This window comes from Equus przewalskii, chromosome 15 (assembly GCF_037783145.1).
Source record: "Equus przewalskii isolate Varuska chromosome 15, EquPr2, whole genome shotgun sequence".
NCBI classification, from domain to species: Eukaryota; Metazoa; Chordata; class Mammalia; order Perissodactyla; family Equidae; genus Equus; species Equus przewalskii.
This window is the reverse complement of record NC_091845.1, coordinates 39,596,454-39,613,508: the sequence shown is the minus strand read 5'-3', so window position 1 is coordinate 39,613,508 and position 17,055 is coordinate 39,596,454. Positions and strand designations below refer to the sequence as shown.

The following is a 17,055-nucleotide window of genomic DNA, read 5'->3' as shown; positions in this document are numbered from 1 at the left end:
CTGGGCTCCTATTCCTGCACTCACTCCGCAGAGGTAGATTGCGCTCTGCTGTGTGCCAGGCGTCCTTCTAGAGCTAGTAACTAGTAGCACAGCACACGAGGCCCTGTCTTTGTGGAGCTTAAAAAAGACAAAGACCATAACAAAGATAAGTTAGTGAAAAATGCATAGTGTATCAAATGGTGATAACTGCTATGGGGAAAAATAAGCCCGGAAAGAGGGTCAGAGAGTATGAGGGGGCGAGTAATTTGCAATTTTAATTAGGTGAGTAAGGGAGGGTTTCACTGAGTAGGTGACTAGATTTAAGACCTGAGAAGGTGAGTGAATGAGTCCTGTCCATAGTTATGTGGTGGAGGTTGAGGGACCTTCCAGGCAGAGGAAAAGAAAATGCAAAAGCCCTGAGATGTGCTGTGCCGGGCTTGTTTGAGGAACCACAGGGAGGCCTTTGTTAACAGAATGAGGGAGAGGAAGAGGAGTAGCTGATGCAGACATGGAGGTAATGGTGGTATATCAAACTGGGTTTTGCGTGCCACTATGGGGACATCAGCCTCTCCTCTGAGGGAGATGGGAGCTATTCTGGGATTTTGAGCAGGGGAGTGACATGGTCTGATTTATGAGTTAGGATCCCTCTGACTGCTGGATGAGAATAGACTGTAGGGAGCAAGGAGGAAGCAAGGAGCCTTGAGGAAGCTAAAGGTCATGATCAGAGATGCTGGCTTGAGTCAGGGCATAGCAAAGAGGTGGTGAGAATTGTTCAGATTCTGGACATATTCTGAAGGAAGAATTTAAAAGAATTGTTAATGAATAGAATTTAAGGTATGTGAGAGAAGAGTTAAGGATGATGTTAATGTTTTTACCTTATTGAGTCTAGGTGGACAATAGCCAAGTATTTGCTATATTTTTCTTTCATCTTTTTTTTTTTTTTTTTTGAGGAAGATCAGCCCTGAGCTAACATCTGCTGCCAATCCTCCTCTTTTTGCTAAGGAGGACTGGCCCTGAGCTAACATCCGTGCCCATCTTCCTCTACTATATACGTGGGACACCTGCCACAGTATGGCTTGCCAAGCAGTGCCGTGTCTGCACCTGGGATCTGAACCAGTGAACCTCGGGCCACCAAAGCCCAACGTGTGCACTTAACCGCTGTGCCACCGGGCCGGCCCCATCATCATTTCTGTATGTTTGAAATTTTTCAAATTAAAAAGCTGTGAACAATAGACACACCTCTACCCTGCAGCAGGTACCTCACTGCCAACCTGACCTCATGACAGTCTTCCTCTATAACCACTCCCAGGCTACAGGGAAGCCTGGAGTGGGAAAGAAGGACCATGTATGCTGGGGGTGAAAAGATGAGTAACAGGATGTTGACGCAAATAATCCATAGCCAATCTATAAATCAAAATTGGGGTGAGTTTATTATGAGCCTTATTTGAGAAGCATATAGCCTGGGAGAGTCTTTCCACAAAGGAATGGAGCACTCCAAAGAAGTGGGGGTGTTCAGAGTGGTTACAGTCAAAGAGCATGTATCACATATGATTGAAATGTCAATAGTCATGAGATTGCCCTGTCAGCACAGCGACTGATGGACACAGCAGGTAACAAGTCTGTTGTCTCGAGCTGGGTGGTCACAGGTGAGTGCTGCAATCAATTCCCAGCCAAGGGAAAGAGGCTTTTCCTTAAAGAAATGCCAGTGTGGTGGAAGTTGCACCTTTATCTTAAGGCATTTGTTCTTGTCTTTGGAACATAGCAAATGCTTAAAGCAGATGTACAATGCATGCTCGACGGCTGCGTCAGGCCCTTTTGGAAAAAACAAGTCTAGACCAAGTTAGTTTTACACCAAATGGCTTCCTCATATATTCCAATATATCCTATTGAGGGTCGGCCTGGTGGCGCAGCAGTTAAGTGCACAAGTTCCGCTTTGGCAGCCCGGGGTTCGCTGGTTCAGATCCCGGGTACGGACATGGCACCGCTTGGCAAACCATACTGTGGTAGGCGTCCCACATATAAAAAGTAGAGGAAGATGGGCACAGATGTTAGCTTAGGGCCAGTCTTCCTCAGCAAAAAGAGGAGGATAGGCAGCAGATGTTAGCTCAGGGCTGACTTTCCTCAAAACAAACAAACAAACAATATATCCTATTGCTTGCCATTTGTTTATCAATGATTAGGATGGGGATCAGAAAGTGACTGGGTCTGGGTGGTCCAGAAGGCCTGTAGCGGAGTGGAAGGCAAGGAGGCTGGGACAAGACCCAAAAGCCTGTCTACCTTGTGCTATAGGCTTTTTCTAGGAGGTGATAGGGAACCATGGAAGAATTTTAAGCACAGTGGTGACATGAGCAGATTTGTTTTAGAAAATCTATTTTGAATGGATGAATTTGCATTGGGGGAGACTGGAAGCAGGGAGACTAGTTGAGAATTACAGTGGTCCAGGCAAGAGGCAGTGAAGGCATGAACTGAAGCAGGGGTCATAGAAGGATGGAAAAGGGAATAGAACCCAGAGGCATTACCAGAAAACCTGCAGCAGCTCTGGGTTTCAGACACACTGCAATTGCAGTGCCCATGGCACATCTGGGGACCTACATGGTCAGATGTACAGCTTGGGAACCAGGAGAGAGGTGAAAGCCAGAGACAAAGGCGAGGAAGTCTTCAGCATAAAGATGTATATACACCTCTGCAAGACTGTACTATGGAAAAGGGCCTGGCACAGAAGGAGAATCCCCCAAAGCAGAGTTTCTATGAGTGTTTTAGAAGAAAATAGAGAGAATAGTGCCTTTGAGTCCAAGGGATGAAATGGTCAAATACTGGGTCAAACTAAGGAATTTTAAATGCTCACTAGGTTTAACTATTAGTCATTGGTGACATTTAGAAGTTTGCCAGCTGACAGTGGTGGGTTGAATACTGAACAGGTAGCAGGAAGGCAGAGGCATTGAGAGTAAATTACTGGTTCGAGGAGCTTGGCAGGGAAGAGGAAGGAACAAAGGTTAAAGGAGGGTTTAGATTTCAGTGTTTGGGACTGAGGCTGAGGGTCATATCTAGAAAAGAGAAAGGGCCGCTGATAAGACAGGATCCCTGAGGTCGTGGTAGTGGTATCTGGTGTGTGTGGCATCACCTGGCAAGCTTCTTCTAAATGCCCTGGAATTTCCAAGGCTCTAAATCTGAAACTCTGGAATTGAATTCTGGCACAAGAGTCTTTAAAGCTCTGAGATTGAGTTTGAGCTTGAGAAGCATCCATTGTTAAGAACCTCCAAGGTATAAGGAAGAATGTTCAAGCTATGCAAGGAGACAGCTCACAAGATGTAAAGCAAGGTTGCATCATGCCAAACACACAGTAGGTGCTTAAAAAGATGATTGTTGAGTGAGTTAGAAAGTGGGTTCCTGTCCTCAAAGGGCTTCAGTATGGCTGAGAAGAATCTCAGACATTGGATAAAGAAAGGGCTGTTAGGAGAGAGCTCAGGTGCAAAACAGGTTGTCAGCTCTCAAGAAGGCCTGAGGTTTCCTCCTGACTTCCTACCCCAGCCAACATCATCATCTTTGTTTCCCACAGATTATGGGGAATTTCCACCATGAGAGGGCAGGACTGTGTTAGTATGTAGGCCACGTGTTTACTGAGCACCTCCAGTTTCACAACTCTGTGTTCATTGCTGGACTGAGCTCAGGAGTTTTATTGGACAGAAGGTCTAAGATTCAGGGTTTAGTAATGGGACCTTGTTTCTCTCATTTATGGCTTGTAGTGCTCTGGCTGCAGAAGAGAAGCTAATTTAGAGTCAATTTGCACTCAGAGCAGCTTCAGGAAGAGATGGTGTTTGATATAGAACAGCCCTCCTGGTAAACATGGGCCCCTCCATGACAGACCTCAATGTGGACTCTCCTCAAGCCCACCAGGTTCTCTTAAATCCTCATAGGGTAACCAATAATCCACTAAACAAATGGTCTTCCTACCTCCTCATTTTATCAGACTTACACATAGCAAGAAAACTTTCCTAAATTTAATCCATGTCATTCCCTAGCAAAAAAACCTCCTCAGTTCCTCATTGCATCAGAATAAAATTCAAGTGGTTCAGGGGCAGTCAAAGCTTTTCAAATCTCATGCTAGCTCACTTCTTCAACCTTGATCTTCCCTAGCATGTTTCTTCATCTCTGAGCAAACTGAGCTTCTCCTGGTTTACCACACAGACCTGTTATTTAACTGCCCTCTTCCTTACCCCAGGGCTTTACACTGTCTTTCTCCATCAGCACAGAGTGTCCTTCCTCTCCCCATTCCATAATATGTGGACGCAGATGTATATTAAATTACTTTCATATGCTAGACATTGTCCAACCAGCGGCTCTTAGCCGTCAATCCTGGTCTCCTCTCTCCGGGAAAATGTACATATGCATATGCACTTCCAGGTTTGCTTTCAATTTCATGAGAACTTGAAGCCATCCTTGGACCTCAGATAAGAAACCTTGTTCCTAGACCTTAGGAATTAAACATGAATGACAGGAACTAATTTTCCCAATGTTTCTTCTTTGGTCCTTTCTTCTTCTTTCTTTCTTCCTTGACTCAGACTTCAGGTCTGTGCTGAACTCTCCCCAATCTCTATACTTCTTATGAGCTCCAACCCTGCCTCTCCAACTGCCCACAGGAATCTCAAACTCAATACACCTAAAAGTAAATGGCATCCAGGAAAAAAGAACCCACAAGAAATCTTGAATTCTAAAAATACTCCACTGGTAGGGCCAGCCCGGTGGCGCACCAGTTAAGTGTGCACTTTCTGCTTCAGTGGCCCGTGGTTCACCGGTTTGGATCCCAGGCACGGACGTGGCACTGCTTGGCAAACCATGCTGTGGTAGGTGTCCCACATATAAAGTAGAGGAAGATGGGCATGGATGTTAGCTCAGGGCCAGTCTACCTCAGCAAAAAAAAAGGGGAGGAGTGGCAGCAGATGTTAGCTCAGGGCTAATCTTCCTCAAAAAATAAAAATAAAAATACTCCCTTGGTGAGTTGAATTAAAGCATAGTCACTCCTAGAAAGCAAATTAGAAAGCCAAATGATCAACCTGACAAATTCTCTTAAAAAGACATTGTGGAAGGGGCCGGCCTGGTGGCACATCAGTTAAGTGTGCACGTTCCACTTCAGCAGCCTGGGGTTTGCTGGTTCAGATCCTGGGTGCCGACATGGCACTGCTTGGCAAGCCATGCTGTGGCGGCATCCCACATAGAAGAACTAGAATGACCTACAACTAGGATATACAACTATGTACTGGGGCTTTGGGGAGAAAAGAAAAGAATAAGATTGGCAACAGAAGTTAGCTCAGGGCCAATCTTCTTCACCAAAAAAAAAAAAAACCCACACACACAAAAAACACTGTAAAAATTCAAATGCATTAAAAAAACAAAATAAGTGTAAAGATATATTGCTTGGTTGCAAAGACTCGATATTGAGGATATTAGTACTACCCTTAAATTAATCTTGGAAACTCAATTCTCCCCAGTGGATTTTAAAAAAAGAAACACATTAACCTGTATCTACAGTTTACATGAAAGAAAAATTGTAAGAGATTGGCTAAGGAATTTCTGAAAAAGATCATAAGGATAGCTTGTTCTATAGATCAAAAACAAACCATGAGGGCCAGCCTGGTGGTATAGTGGTTAACTTTGCTCACTCTGCTTTGGTGTCCCAGGGTTTGTGGGTTCGGATCCCAGATGTGGACCTACACACAGCTCATCAAGCCATGCTGTGGTGGCATCTCACATAAAAAAACTGTGGCTGAGTGGTTAAGTTCAAGTGCTCTGCTTTGGCGGCCCAGGGTTTCACTGGTTCAAATCCTGGGCGCGGACCTAGCACTGCTCATCAGGCCATGCTGAGGCAGTGTCCCACATACCACAACTAGAAGGACCCACAGCTAAAATATATACAACTATGTACTGGGGGGCTTTGGGAAGAAGAAGGAAAAATAAAATCTTTGAAAAAGAATAGAGGAAAATTGGCATGGGTGTTAGTTCAGTGACAATCTTCCTCAAGCAAAAAGAGGAAGATTGGCAACAGATGTTAGCTCAGGGCCAATCTTCCTCACCAAACCAAACCAAACCAAACAAAACCCCCCAAAAAACCACATTTTGGTATTGGAGCTGGAATAGGCAAACAGACCCTCAAAACAGAACCGAGAGTCCAGATAACAGATCCATGTATACCTGGGAATTTAGATCACAATAAAGGTGCAGCTTTTCTAAATAGTGGATAAAGGATGATCTATGCAATAAATGGTGTTGGACAACTGACTATCAAATTAGAAAAAATAAAACTAAATTCTCTACACATCCTACCAAACACAAATTGTGGATGGATTAAAGAACTCAACCTAAAAAACAGGAATATAAAATATTAGTATTTCATACATGTCCTTCCAGGACCCTTTCTATGCATATACATACACATATGTATTTACAGCTAGACACACACACACACACACACACACACACGCACTTACACAAACCCTTTTTTTCATTAATAAAAAAACTATTGTAAATATCATTCTGCTGTTTCACTCATTGGAAGGTGCTATTATTATCCCCATTTCACAAATGAGAAATCTAAGTCACAGAGAGATGAGGTTCCTTGCCCAAGTTCACACAGCTAGGAATATGCCAAACTGGGATTCTAACCCTGGGCATCTGGCTTCAAATCCTATAAGGCTGGCCTGTAGTAGAAAGCTTTGGAGGATTTTGAACAAGGAAACGGCATGTTTTATGTTTTAAAAAGACCTTCCTAGACAATGTAGAGAACAGACATAGTAGAGCAAGGGTAGAAGCATGGGGACTAGTTAAGGGACCTGCTCACATCTGGGGACACATGATAGTGGCTTGCACTACAGCAGTAGGTGGTGAGAAGTGCCAGATTAGGACATGTTCTGGAGGTATAGCACATAGGAATTGCTTACGGATTGAATGGGGAATTTGAAATGGAAAGAAGAGTCATGGGAGACTTGTGAATTTTTGGTCTGAGTAAACAGTGAAAGATAGTGGCATTACTGAGCTGGGAAGTACTGGGGGGATGGCAAGTTTGGGGATAAAATTGAGTTTTGTTTGGGACATGCTAAATTTGAGTGCCAATATAACATTCAAATGGAAGTGTTGAATGGACAATGAAATATATTGAGTGTGGAGTTCAGGGATTTTGGTTAGGGCTAGAAATAAAAACCTGGAAGTCATCAATGTATTGGAGGTACTAAGGTAAAGAGATTGGATGAGAAGACTAGGAAATGAGTCTACATAGATGGAGCAGAGGCTGAAGATAGAGCCCTCTGACTCTCCTGTGCAGTACTCCTCATAGCAATTTCATACTTATTTAACGATTCCTCTAATTTCTGCATGTCCTACTAGACCTAAGCTCCTTGGCTGCAGGGACTGTGATCTCTTTTCCTCACCATTATATCTAACAACATGGTGCCTGGCTTTTAGCTGGGCTCAAAGAACCAGAGGCATTTTTAAAAGGTGATTTGGCAGTATCTATCACAACGTAAATCGAGCACAGCAGCTGACTCACCAATTCCATTTCTAGTAATATAACCCAAAACATTTTCACATCTATGCAGAAAGAAGTACATCCAAAGGTGTTCCCGCCGGCACTATTTGTAATTGTGAAAAATTGGAAACAGATGACCTGCAAAAGGAGTATGGTCAAACAGATGACAATACATTCATACCAGGAAATACTGAGAAGGGTCCAGCACTGTGGACAGAGTGTAGGCTCTGGAGCAAGATGGCCAGGGTTAAAATCTTAGCTTGGCCACATACTAGCTTTATTACCTTGAGCAATTACCACACCTCTCTGTTCCTTAGTTTGTTAATTTGTGAAAGAGAGATAATAATAGCACTTTCTACTAAGTGAAAAAAGAAGCAGAATGATATTTATAATAGCCTATTAACGAAAAAAGAAGTTTGTGTAAATGTGTGTGTATAGCTGTCAATATAGATATGTATGTAGATGCATAGAAAGGGTCCTGGAAGGATGGGAACCAAACTCTAGACAGTGGCAACAACCCTGGATAGGGTAAAGGGAGTCTGAGCAGGTTAATGGAAATATTCTCATGTTGCTATTAATACTTTTGTATTATTTTTTTACAACTTTATCAATAATTAGTGTAATTATAATCAATAAAGGCAAACATGAATAAGATGAAAGATGTATGTATAAGATATATATGTAATATATGCTGTGTGATAGATTATATGTTTTTTTAAGATTTTATTTTACTTTCTTCCTTTTTCTCCCCAAAGCCCCCCCGGTACATAGTTCTATATTCTTAGTTGTGGGTCCTTCTAGTTGTGGCATGTGGGATGCCGCCTCAGCATGGCCTGATGAGCGGCGCCAGCACCCAAGATTCGAACCGGTGAAACCTGGGGCCACCGCAGCGGAGCGCGCAAACTTAACCACTCAGCCATGGGGCTGGCCCCAGATAGATTATATTTTCCAAAGATGGCCACACCAACCTATATCCCATTCCATACGCTTTTCCCACAATGTGATTTGATGTTGGTATTCCTTCATCAAGGGCGGTACCTTATTTCCTCCCCTTGAACCAAAAGGACCTTTGTAACTGCTTGGATTATTAAAATGTGGTAGAAGTAACAATGTGTGCCTTCAAAGGGTAGGTCATAAAAGGAGATAACTTTCACCTGGCTCACTCTCTCTTAAGACAGTTGTCCTTGGAACTCAGCCACCATGTTACCACATGGAGAGATCGTGTGTGTGTGTGTGTGTGTGTGTGTGTGTGTGTGTGTGTTCTGATTAACAGGCCCAGCTAGGGCTCCAGCTGACAGTCACCATCAACCACCAGATACATGAGTAAATAACTCTTCCTATGATTGCAGCTCCCAGCCTTCAACTCTTCTAGCTGAAGCCCCAGACATCAAGGCGCTGAGATAAACCATTCCCACTGTGGCCTGTCCAGATTCCTGTCTCACAGAAACCATGAGAGACTGTTTTTCATATGTATATATTTTATATGCATATATATTTTGAAAATGGAATATCATACACATCGTTTTATATCTTATTCTTATGACTTAAGAGTATATCACAAATATGTTTCTTTGTCAATAGATGCCTTAGTACAGCATCATTATTAATGGCTTTCTTTAACAATTGTCAAAAATTGTATATTTTACCATAATTTAACAAACCCTTACTTTTGGGCATTTGGGATGCTGCAAACTATTTCCTACTAGAAGCACCATTCCAAAGCACATATATATGCACATATTTTTATACATATCCTTAAAAATTTTGGCTTAATTTTTATTTTTATTATTTTTATTTATTTACTTATTTTTAAAGATTGGCAACTGAGCTAACAACTGTTGCCAATCTTTTTGGGTTTTTCTTTTTGCTTTATCTCTCCAAATCCCCCCACCCAGTACATAGTTGTATATTTTAGTTGTGGGTCCTTCTAGTCATGGCATGTGGGACACTGCCTCAGCGTGGCCTGACCAGCAGAGCCATGTCCGTGCCCAGGATTTGAACCAGTGAAACCCTGGGCCGCGAAGCGGAGCGCACAAACTTAACCACTGGGCCATGGGGCCAGCCCTTGGCTTAATCTTTAAATCTTTATTTCCTGGGGAGAAATTGCCACTAGTTAAAAATGTTATCAGCCCAATAAATGTTTATTTAATAAAGCAATATTGAAAACAAGGTTGGATCTGTGTCCTTAAAGGCAACTCACCTTTACCAGGGGAAAGACAGGTGAACCAATCATAATAAACAAGATTCCTATATATATACATATATATATATTTTTTTTTTGAGGAAGATCAGCCCTGAGCTAACTTTTGCCAGTCCTCCTCTTTTTGCTAACGAAGCCTGGCCCTGAGCTAACATCCGTGCCCATCTTCCTCTACTTTATATGTGGGACGCCTGTCACAGCATGGCGTGCCAAGCGGTGCCATGTCCGCACCTGGGATCCCAACCGTCGAACCCCGGGCACGGAGAAGCTGAACTTGTGAACTTAACCTCTGCGCCACCAGGCCGGCCCCAAGATTCCAATATGCTGTGTGTGCACCCCTGTGCTTGATATGTGACCTCATTCTCTATTTTGCAAATGCAATAATTCTACAGAAAGACTGTTTCCCTTGTATTCACTGGAGAAGATTTATTACCAGTTACCCAAAGCGAGAGTTTCTAATTTGACATTTTTTTCCTTAAGATTGGCACCTGAGTTAAACTGGAAGCTGAAAATCACGTATAAGAAATATACAAATACACGCAAGAAGCAAGAACTAAATAAGAAAGCCTGTTACACATAGATATCTTGATTATCAGTAAATACACAACTCGTGTATGGGGTGTAAATAGTTTGGGTTATGTACGGACTTGCACAGCCAGGAGGCTCCCTAACATCACTGGCTTCACACTGGCGTTTCTACTGTGGTGCAGCAGTAACTTGAGCGAGGCTTCGTGGCTCTACCTATCCATAATACTTGACAACAGGTCCTAGAAGGTACTGGAAGTCATAATGGCACTTCCTACACTGTCGGAAGTAAGTGTGCAGCAAGGCAGTTAAGATTCAATCTTGTAAGGTAAATGGAAAGCCGGAAAACTGGGCGGCGAACCAGGCCGCGGTAGAAGGAAGCGGAAGCCCAGCGTGGTCCTGCGGCATGAGGGCCACCAGGCGACGGCCTCAGAACGTAGGCAGAAATTCCCGGCCCAGCGCGCTGATCCCCAAGGCCCAACTCTCCTTCGACCAGATAACGGCCGGGAAACAACCATCTTTTATCCACTCCAAGGACGTCAGGATGTTTTCTCCGTGTCTGACACCCGAGTACAAACAGTGAAGTGAGAAGTCCATCAGAAAAACGCTGGTTAAAAATATCCCGGCGGGCGGCGCTGGTAGGCGACAGCCGGAAGAGACGCTTTGATCATCCTCCAATAAGCCGAACTCGCTCCTCTGCTGCCTCCCGCCGCAGTTGGCACCGGCTGTACCCCGGTAAGACTCTGGGTCCGACAGCTGGCGGAGGGGCGCTATTGCCCAGTGCCTACAGCAACCCTGGCGACCGCGGGTCGACCCCGGGCCAACCCCAGGCCGGAAGTGACGCAACCGCGCCGAGCACTTCCGGAGCTGCGGAGACGGCTCCGCCGGAGGAAGCAGCGCGGGCCCTGACCGGCGTCGGCCCGCTGTCGCCGCCGCTGCCGCGCCTGGGTCTTATCCCTCTGGCCTGGCCCGACCCGCTCTGGCCCGCCCGGGCTCAGCGGCCGCGGGGCCGCGGCTCCGGGTAAGTGCGCGGCTCGAGTTGCGGCCTTGTTTACCCCGGCGGGCCGGGGGAGGGGGTGGACTCTCCGCGCGCCTCCCTAGCCCGGCCGGGGCTCCGCCTTCCTCGCCGCCCGCAAGGCCCCGGTGACCCCGGCCGCCTCTACATGGTCTCAGCGCCCTCGCCGCCCGCTGAGGGGCGGCTGAAGGCTGCAGGCGGGCGCCCGGCGTCTCCTTTTTTCTTCCTTCCGCTGCCTTCTTAGCTCGCGGAGAGGTCGGAGGCCAGTACCTCTGACCGACTAGCGCCGGCGCATCTGGGCCCTCCACGCCGGCTGCGCCGGGGAAAACGCGCCGCTTCCGGGGCTCCCCACTCGAGTCTTCATTGGGAGCTCTTGCAGTGCCGCCCGCGCGGCTAATTAACGCCCGCCTGTGAAGGGTTCCCCAGCGCTTGGACTCCGTGTCCTCGCGGATATCCCGGCGCCTCACCGGACGCTGCTGTGCTGGCTGCGGGAGAGGCAGCCTTGTTCTCTGATGATTTCACCTCACTACTGATTGTTGCCCTGTCCCGTAGAACTTTCTGCCACAATGGACATGTTCTATACCTATGCTGATAAGTAGGGTAGCCACTAGCCACATGTGGCCATTGAGCATTTGACTTGTGGCTAGTGTAATTGAAAAACCAGATTTTAAATTTTATTTAATTTTTAAGTTGGGTTAAATTTAAATAACCACACATGGCTAGTGGCTGCCACATCAGACGGGACAGTTATAGCGTAGGGTTTTGAAACTATTTTTGTGCCAAGTATTTCTCTTCGGAGATGTAGACTTAGTAAACGACCATTCATTGCTAAATATTGTATCTGGAATAAACATTGTCAGACTAACCAAAAGGTCTGTGTTTTGTTGTTGTCAGCTGTAAGCTGAGAAGTCTTCAGTTTGGATCTTTTAGTCCAGGGTGAGTGTCAGGTCTTTTGAATACGTGACTTTGGCTCTGAGGTAATTCTATTACTCCTTCTTTGTGTTGGATACAGGGATAATATTCAACATCTGAAGGAGATCAAAGCATTGTTATCAGTTCTGTTAATAAAATAATAACATACTAGCCCGTTTGAACAATGTCAGTGCTCTTTCAAGTAGAATAGGGATATTTAACTTTGAAAAGATTAAAAATTAAGTTTTTATTTAAATCTGGACCTAGAACACTCAGTAAGTACAAAGGGGCATTTTCTTTTTTTGGAGGGGGAGCATGAAGTTTTCCCCTGCTTCTTGAGTATTTAGTTAGTGAGAGGCCTATGGGAAACCTGTAAGCCCAAATCCAGGGGAGAAATCCAGAGAAGGTGAAAAGCATGCTCTTTTGTTGTGATTCTGGGGGCTTTGTGGATAGTATTAGGCTCCCTGGGAGGGTGATGGGGAGTTATGAATCCCCATAGGCCATGGATCTGGTGGAAGTGTCATGCTGGGTCCTACTGGTTGCCAGCAGTGTGATTCTGGGCAAGTTACTTAATCTATTTGAACTCTAGTTTCCTCATTTGTAAGAAGGAGATGATAACCACTTTGTAGGGTTGTGAAGATTTAATGAGAATGAACCTCACCTGAAATTGGGTCTCATTAAATGAGAGCTGTTATTGGTAGTGATAATTTTTAGATGGGAGCAAAATTCATAGATACTATTTGCCCAATAAGTAGTATGTTACATAAAAATACAGGTAACAGAGCATGGGTTCACTGGTTCAGATCCTGGCTGTGGACCTACACCCTGCTCATCAGGCCATGCTGTGGTGACATCCTGCTTAGAAGAACTAGAATGACCGACAACTAGGATATACAGCTATGTACTGGGGCTTTGGGGTGGGGGGAAAAAAGAGGAAGATTGGCAACAGATGTTAGCTCAGGGCCACTCTTCCTCACCAAAAAAAAAGGTGGGGGGGCAGCAAAATCAGGGACCTGATTCAAATCTAACAGGCCAGAGCAGGCTTCCCTGAGGAAATAGAAAAGAAAAGAAAAGAGGTTAAAAGAAATCAATTATTCCTCAACTATTTTGGAAATAACCTTCCACAATCATTGTTTGGACTTGGATTTCATTTAGCTTATATTTGCTTGTCTACATTTGAGGTATTTTTTTGGAAGTTGTAAGCTCTGGTTTTCCAAGAAATTTTAAAGGATAAAGAAGTAGACATAAAATTTCTAATTTGGTAAGCAAGTAGTAATTTTTTAGTCTTGGATAGTGGGATCTGTGTCTTTGAGAAAGTCAGATGGCCCTTGGGCAGTCCAAAGAGAGGTGGGAAATGGGTGTTAATATTGCTTGGTGTGCATCCTATTGGGGACATTTTTTATTTGAAAATAATTTTTTCGTGAGTAAAGTGAGATCTGTAATGTTGGCAGTGTTCTGTAAATGTTAGTTTACCACAGTGGAGGTGCCTTTATAATATGAGTCCAGTTTTAAGTCAGGTACAGTTTACTTTGTTAACCTCTACGTAACGTTTAGGATTGAAATTGTGGTAGTTAGCTTAGGGAATCTGAACGATAGGGGTAAGGTGGTGGGTTTTCAAACTGAGAGAGGGAATTGAGTATCCTTTTCCATGGCTAGTACCCCAGGTTAAATTATTGTCAGCTGTTAACTTTGAATACTTTTTTTTTTTTTTAAGATTTTATTTTTTTCCTTTTACTCCCCAAAGCCCCCCGGTACATAGTTGTATATTCTTCATTGTGGGTCCTTCTAGTTGTGGGATGTGGGATGCTGCCTCAGCGTAGTTTGATGAGCAGTGCCATTTCTGCGCCCAGGATTCGAACCAACGAAACACTGGGCCGCCTGCAGCGGAGTGTGCGAACTTAACCACTCAGCCACGGGGCTAGCCCCTGAATGCTTCTTTTTTTAGAAGGCCACGTAACTCTTGTCAATATAATTATGACATAAAGATTTCTGTGGGGTTATTATAAAGAAATAATTTCATAGTTCTACTGGTCCCTTGCTGCTTGTCCTTTTAAATGTCTTTGCTTTTAAAAGAATAAATTTGTGAAAGCAGGGTACCAATTAAAAAATATATAAATAGAATTCTCTCTTTTCCTTTTAGATGGAAATTATATGACATAGAATATTTGGGTGACATCTTCCTGAAAGATCTTCAAGAATTACAGGTATTTTTAATTTAAAGATTAACTTTTTTCTCCTAAAGGAAAAATATCGTAGTTAAGTTCAGTTGTGATTAGGTAGTTCTGCCATACAAACCAATTTGTTAAAAGTCAAACTGTGAATATTACATTACTGCCTCTCATTAATGAGATTTTTCAAAAAGATTTGAGCACTTAAATTTTGTATTTAGTCCGGATTTAGTTATGTAAATTATTTACATACCATTCAATTCAGATGTTCTTGCATTTTAAGATCCTTTTGGGTTTTTAGATTTAAATTATTATTTGATATTGTTTCTTGCCAATGGTCACTTGGGATAGTACTTGTGCAGAGAAGTTAATGGATATTTTCCAAAATCGTCTCTGAGATGAAGTTAGGACTTGTGACCGTTTTGCTTTCTCAACTATTGTTCTCTTTTTCATTTATACATAATTGAGTAACATTTTGATCTGTGAAGATTTTTCAGTAGCTGGTTCCATATGAACTCTTGTTTCTTCACCCTAAATAGATTTCTGGTTTTCCCTAGCCTTGATCCTGCTAAGGCAGAATATCTATAGTGTTCCTTCATTATTGGGTCAGTTTCTTTGCCTCTAGGGTACCTCTTCTATAGAACCCTTTAAAACTGAAAAATCAGTTAACTTTGCAGACTAGAGGAGGATGTTGAAGAGCTATGTGGAGTGGTTTTTTTTTTTTTTGGTGAGGAAGTTTGGCCCTGGGGTAACATCTCTGCCAGTCTTCCTCTATTTTGTATATGGGATGCCACCACAACATGGCTTGATGAGTGGTACGTAGGTCTGTGCCCAGGATCTGAATCCACAAACCTCAGGCTGCTGAAGCAGTGTGTGCAAACTTAACCACTGTGCCACTGGGCTGGCCCCTATGTTGCTTTTTTTTTCTGTACTAATTATGCACCTGTTTTCCAGATAGAGTGATGTCTGTGAAACAGTGATATTCTTTTCCTAGATATTATAGTGGGAAGGAGCTGTATCCCTATTTATGTACTGTCTGTGTCACCACTCAGTGGGGCATGATTACCAAGGAGATTTTAAACTCTGGTAGTTCACCTTTTAGTTGTTTCCCCAGTGGGCAGCCAGCTGTTGGGATGTGCTTGTCTCTTAAGGACTCCAGCAGGAAGGACAAGTCCATGGGAATTTGACTTCTTGACACGGAGCAAACAGCCTTACTCTTTCACGCCAGGCCCTTCTTGTAAAGTTACCATTGTCTGCCACTTCTGCCCCTCTAGAAAAGGGTTTCCCTTTGATAAACCTGGGCAGGGAGATGATGGTGAGGTTTCCTGTATGAGACCAGAGTTAGAATAGGTCATAGTAGGGTAGGGCCACGGCTATGCCATTTTGATTCTTGAATGGTTTCTGTTGCAGCTTCTCATAGTGAAAGTGAGTAACACTTATTTTTTTCTTTTCCTCCTTTAGAAGACAAAAACACTAATGCATTTGAGAAAGTGGTGAAGTTTGGGGGGAGGGGAAAAAAACTGCTTTCCTGATCTGCAACTTGACTGGATGCTGAGATGTCTGTGGACATGAATAGCCAGGGATCTGACAGCAATGAAGAAGACTATGACCCAAATTGTGAGGAGGAGGAAGAGGACGAGGACCCTGGGGACATAGAGGACTATTATGTGGGAGTGGCTAGCGATGTGGAGCAGCAGGGAGCTGATGCCTTTGATCCTGAGGAGTACCAGTTCACCTGCTTGACCTACAAGGAGTCCGAGGGTGCCCTCAACGAGCACATGACCAACTTAGCCTCTGTCCTAAAGGTGAGCAATGTTGTCAATTCCAAGTGTAATCCCCCAAATTAAATCTAAATATGAGCCATTGCTAACTGTCTCCTCCAGACTGATTGAATGACCCTGTAGCTTGAAACCAAATTTACGTTACATCATTTGAATGCATTTGATGCATTTACTTTTAATATATGCATATGTAAGGCTCTCAGATTCCCAAACTACTAAGAATTTGAAAGGAGTGGTGGTGGGGTGAAAGCAGGAAAAATAGACTAGAAATACATAAAAGCAGAATTGCATAGATTAACACTTGTTTCGGAAAGTGAATCTTGTGAAATTTTATCAGATGAAAACATCAGAATCACCATCTTCTACACAACCATATGTGAGTGACTGATAAATGTCTTGAGAGGTATCCAGATACCCTGGTTTGCCCTGAATAATCAGTGCCTCTGGGCTAATGAGCTAATTTGTTTTATATACTGATGACTAATGTTTAATGTTGAAAGAGATTTTAGTAATAAATATGAGAATAAAAGTAAGTTCTCATAGCTTGTATTTCATTGATTTTGGGGGATATTAATACGGAAATTATAAAGAACTAACAAAGTTGGTTATTCCAGCAAGAATCTTATTTTTAATGCTTAAACTAGCATACTCTTCAATGTCTTGTACCTCAAGCCAGTTATTGTCCTCACTATGTACATTGTGTACTATGTAATATTATACTAGTACATGGTATATCACATAGAACACTATGTACTATGAATATTTTTACGGTCATTTAGACAATTTCCCAGCATGTTTCTTTCTCCTCTGATGTTGGCCATTATATGAAAGTGGGAACATTTCTCTTACTTTACTGTTTTTGCTGACCTTCCTTCAGGAACTGTTATATGGATTTTCTTTTCTCCTCAAATTGAAGTTTAAGGGCACATTGGCATGATTTCAACCAAATCGTTTTCTTG

The 17,055-nt window shown here is 43.4% G+C and overlaps 1 protein-coding gene across 8 annotated transcripts in view; it reads left to right on the top strand.

The window, feature by feature from the left end:
* Positions 1-10,344: 10,344 nt before the first annotated feature.
* The window catches only part of ARIH2 (ariadne RBR E3 ubiquitin protein ligase 2), a 47,382-nt gene continuing 40,671 nt past the window's right edge, over positions 10,345-17,055 (top strand). For 2 of the 8 annotated variants that reach the window (XM_070575395.1, XM_070575397.1), the window contains exons 1-4: positions 11,060-11,241; positions 12,130-12,171; positions 14,288-14,351; positions 15,777-16,120. In XM_070575395.1, the coding sequence (XP_070431496.1) occupies positions 15,872-16,120 (249 nt within the window). In that variant the 5' untranslated portion in view covers positions 11,060-11,241; positions 12,130-12,171; positions 14,288-14,351; positions 15,777-15,871. Of the gene's footprint in view, positions 11,242-12,129; positions 12,172-14,287; positions 14,352-15,776; positions 16,121-17,055 lie in introns of all 8 variants that reach the window. The other 6 variants (XM_070575394.1, XM_008523920.2, XM_070575396.1 and 3 more) reach the window with 6 other exon arrangements.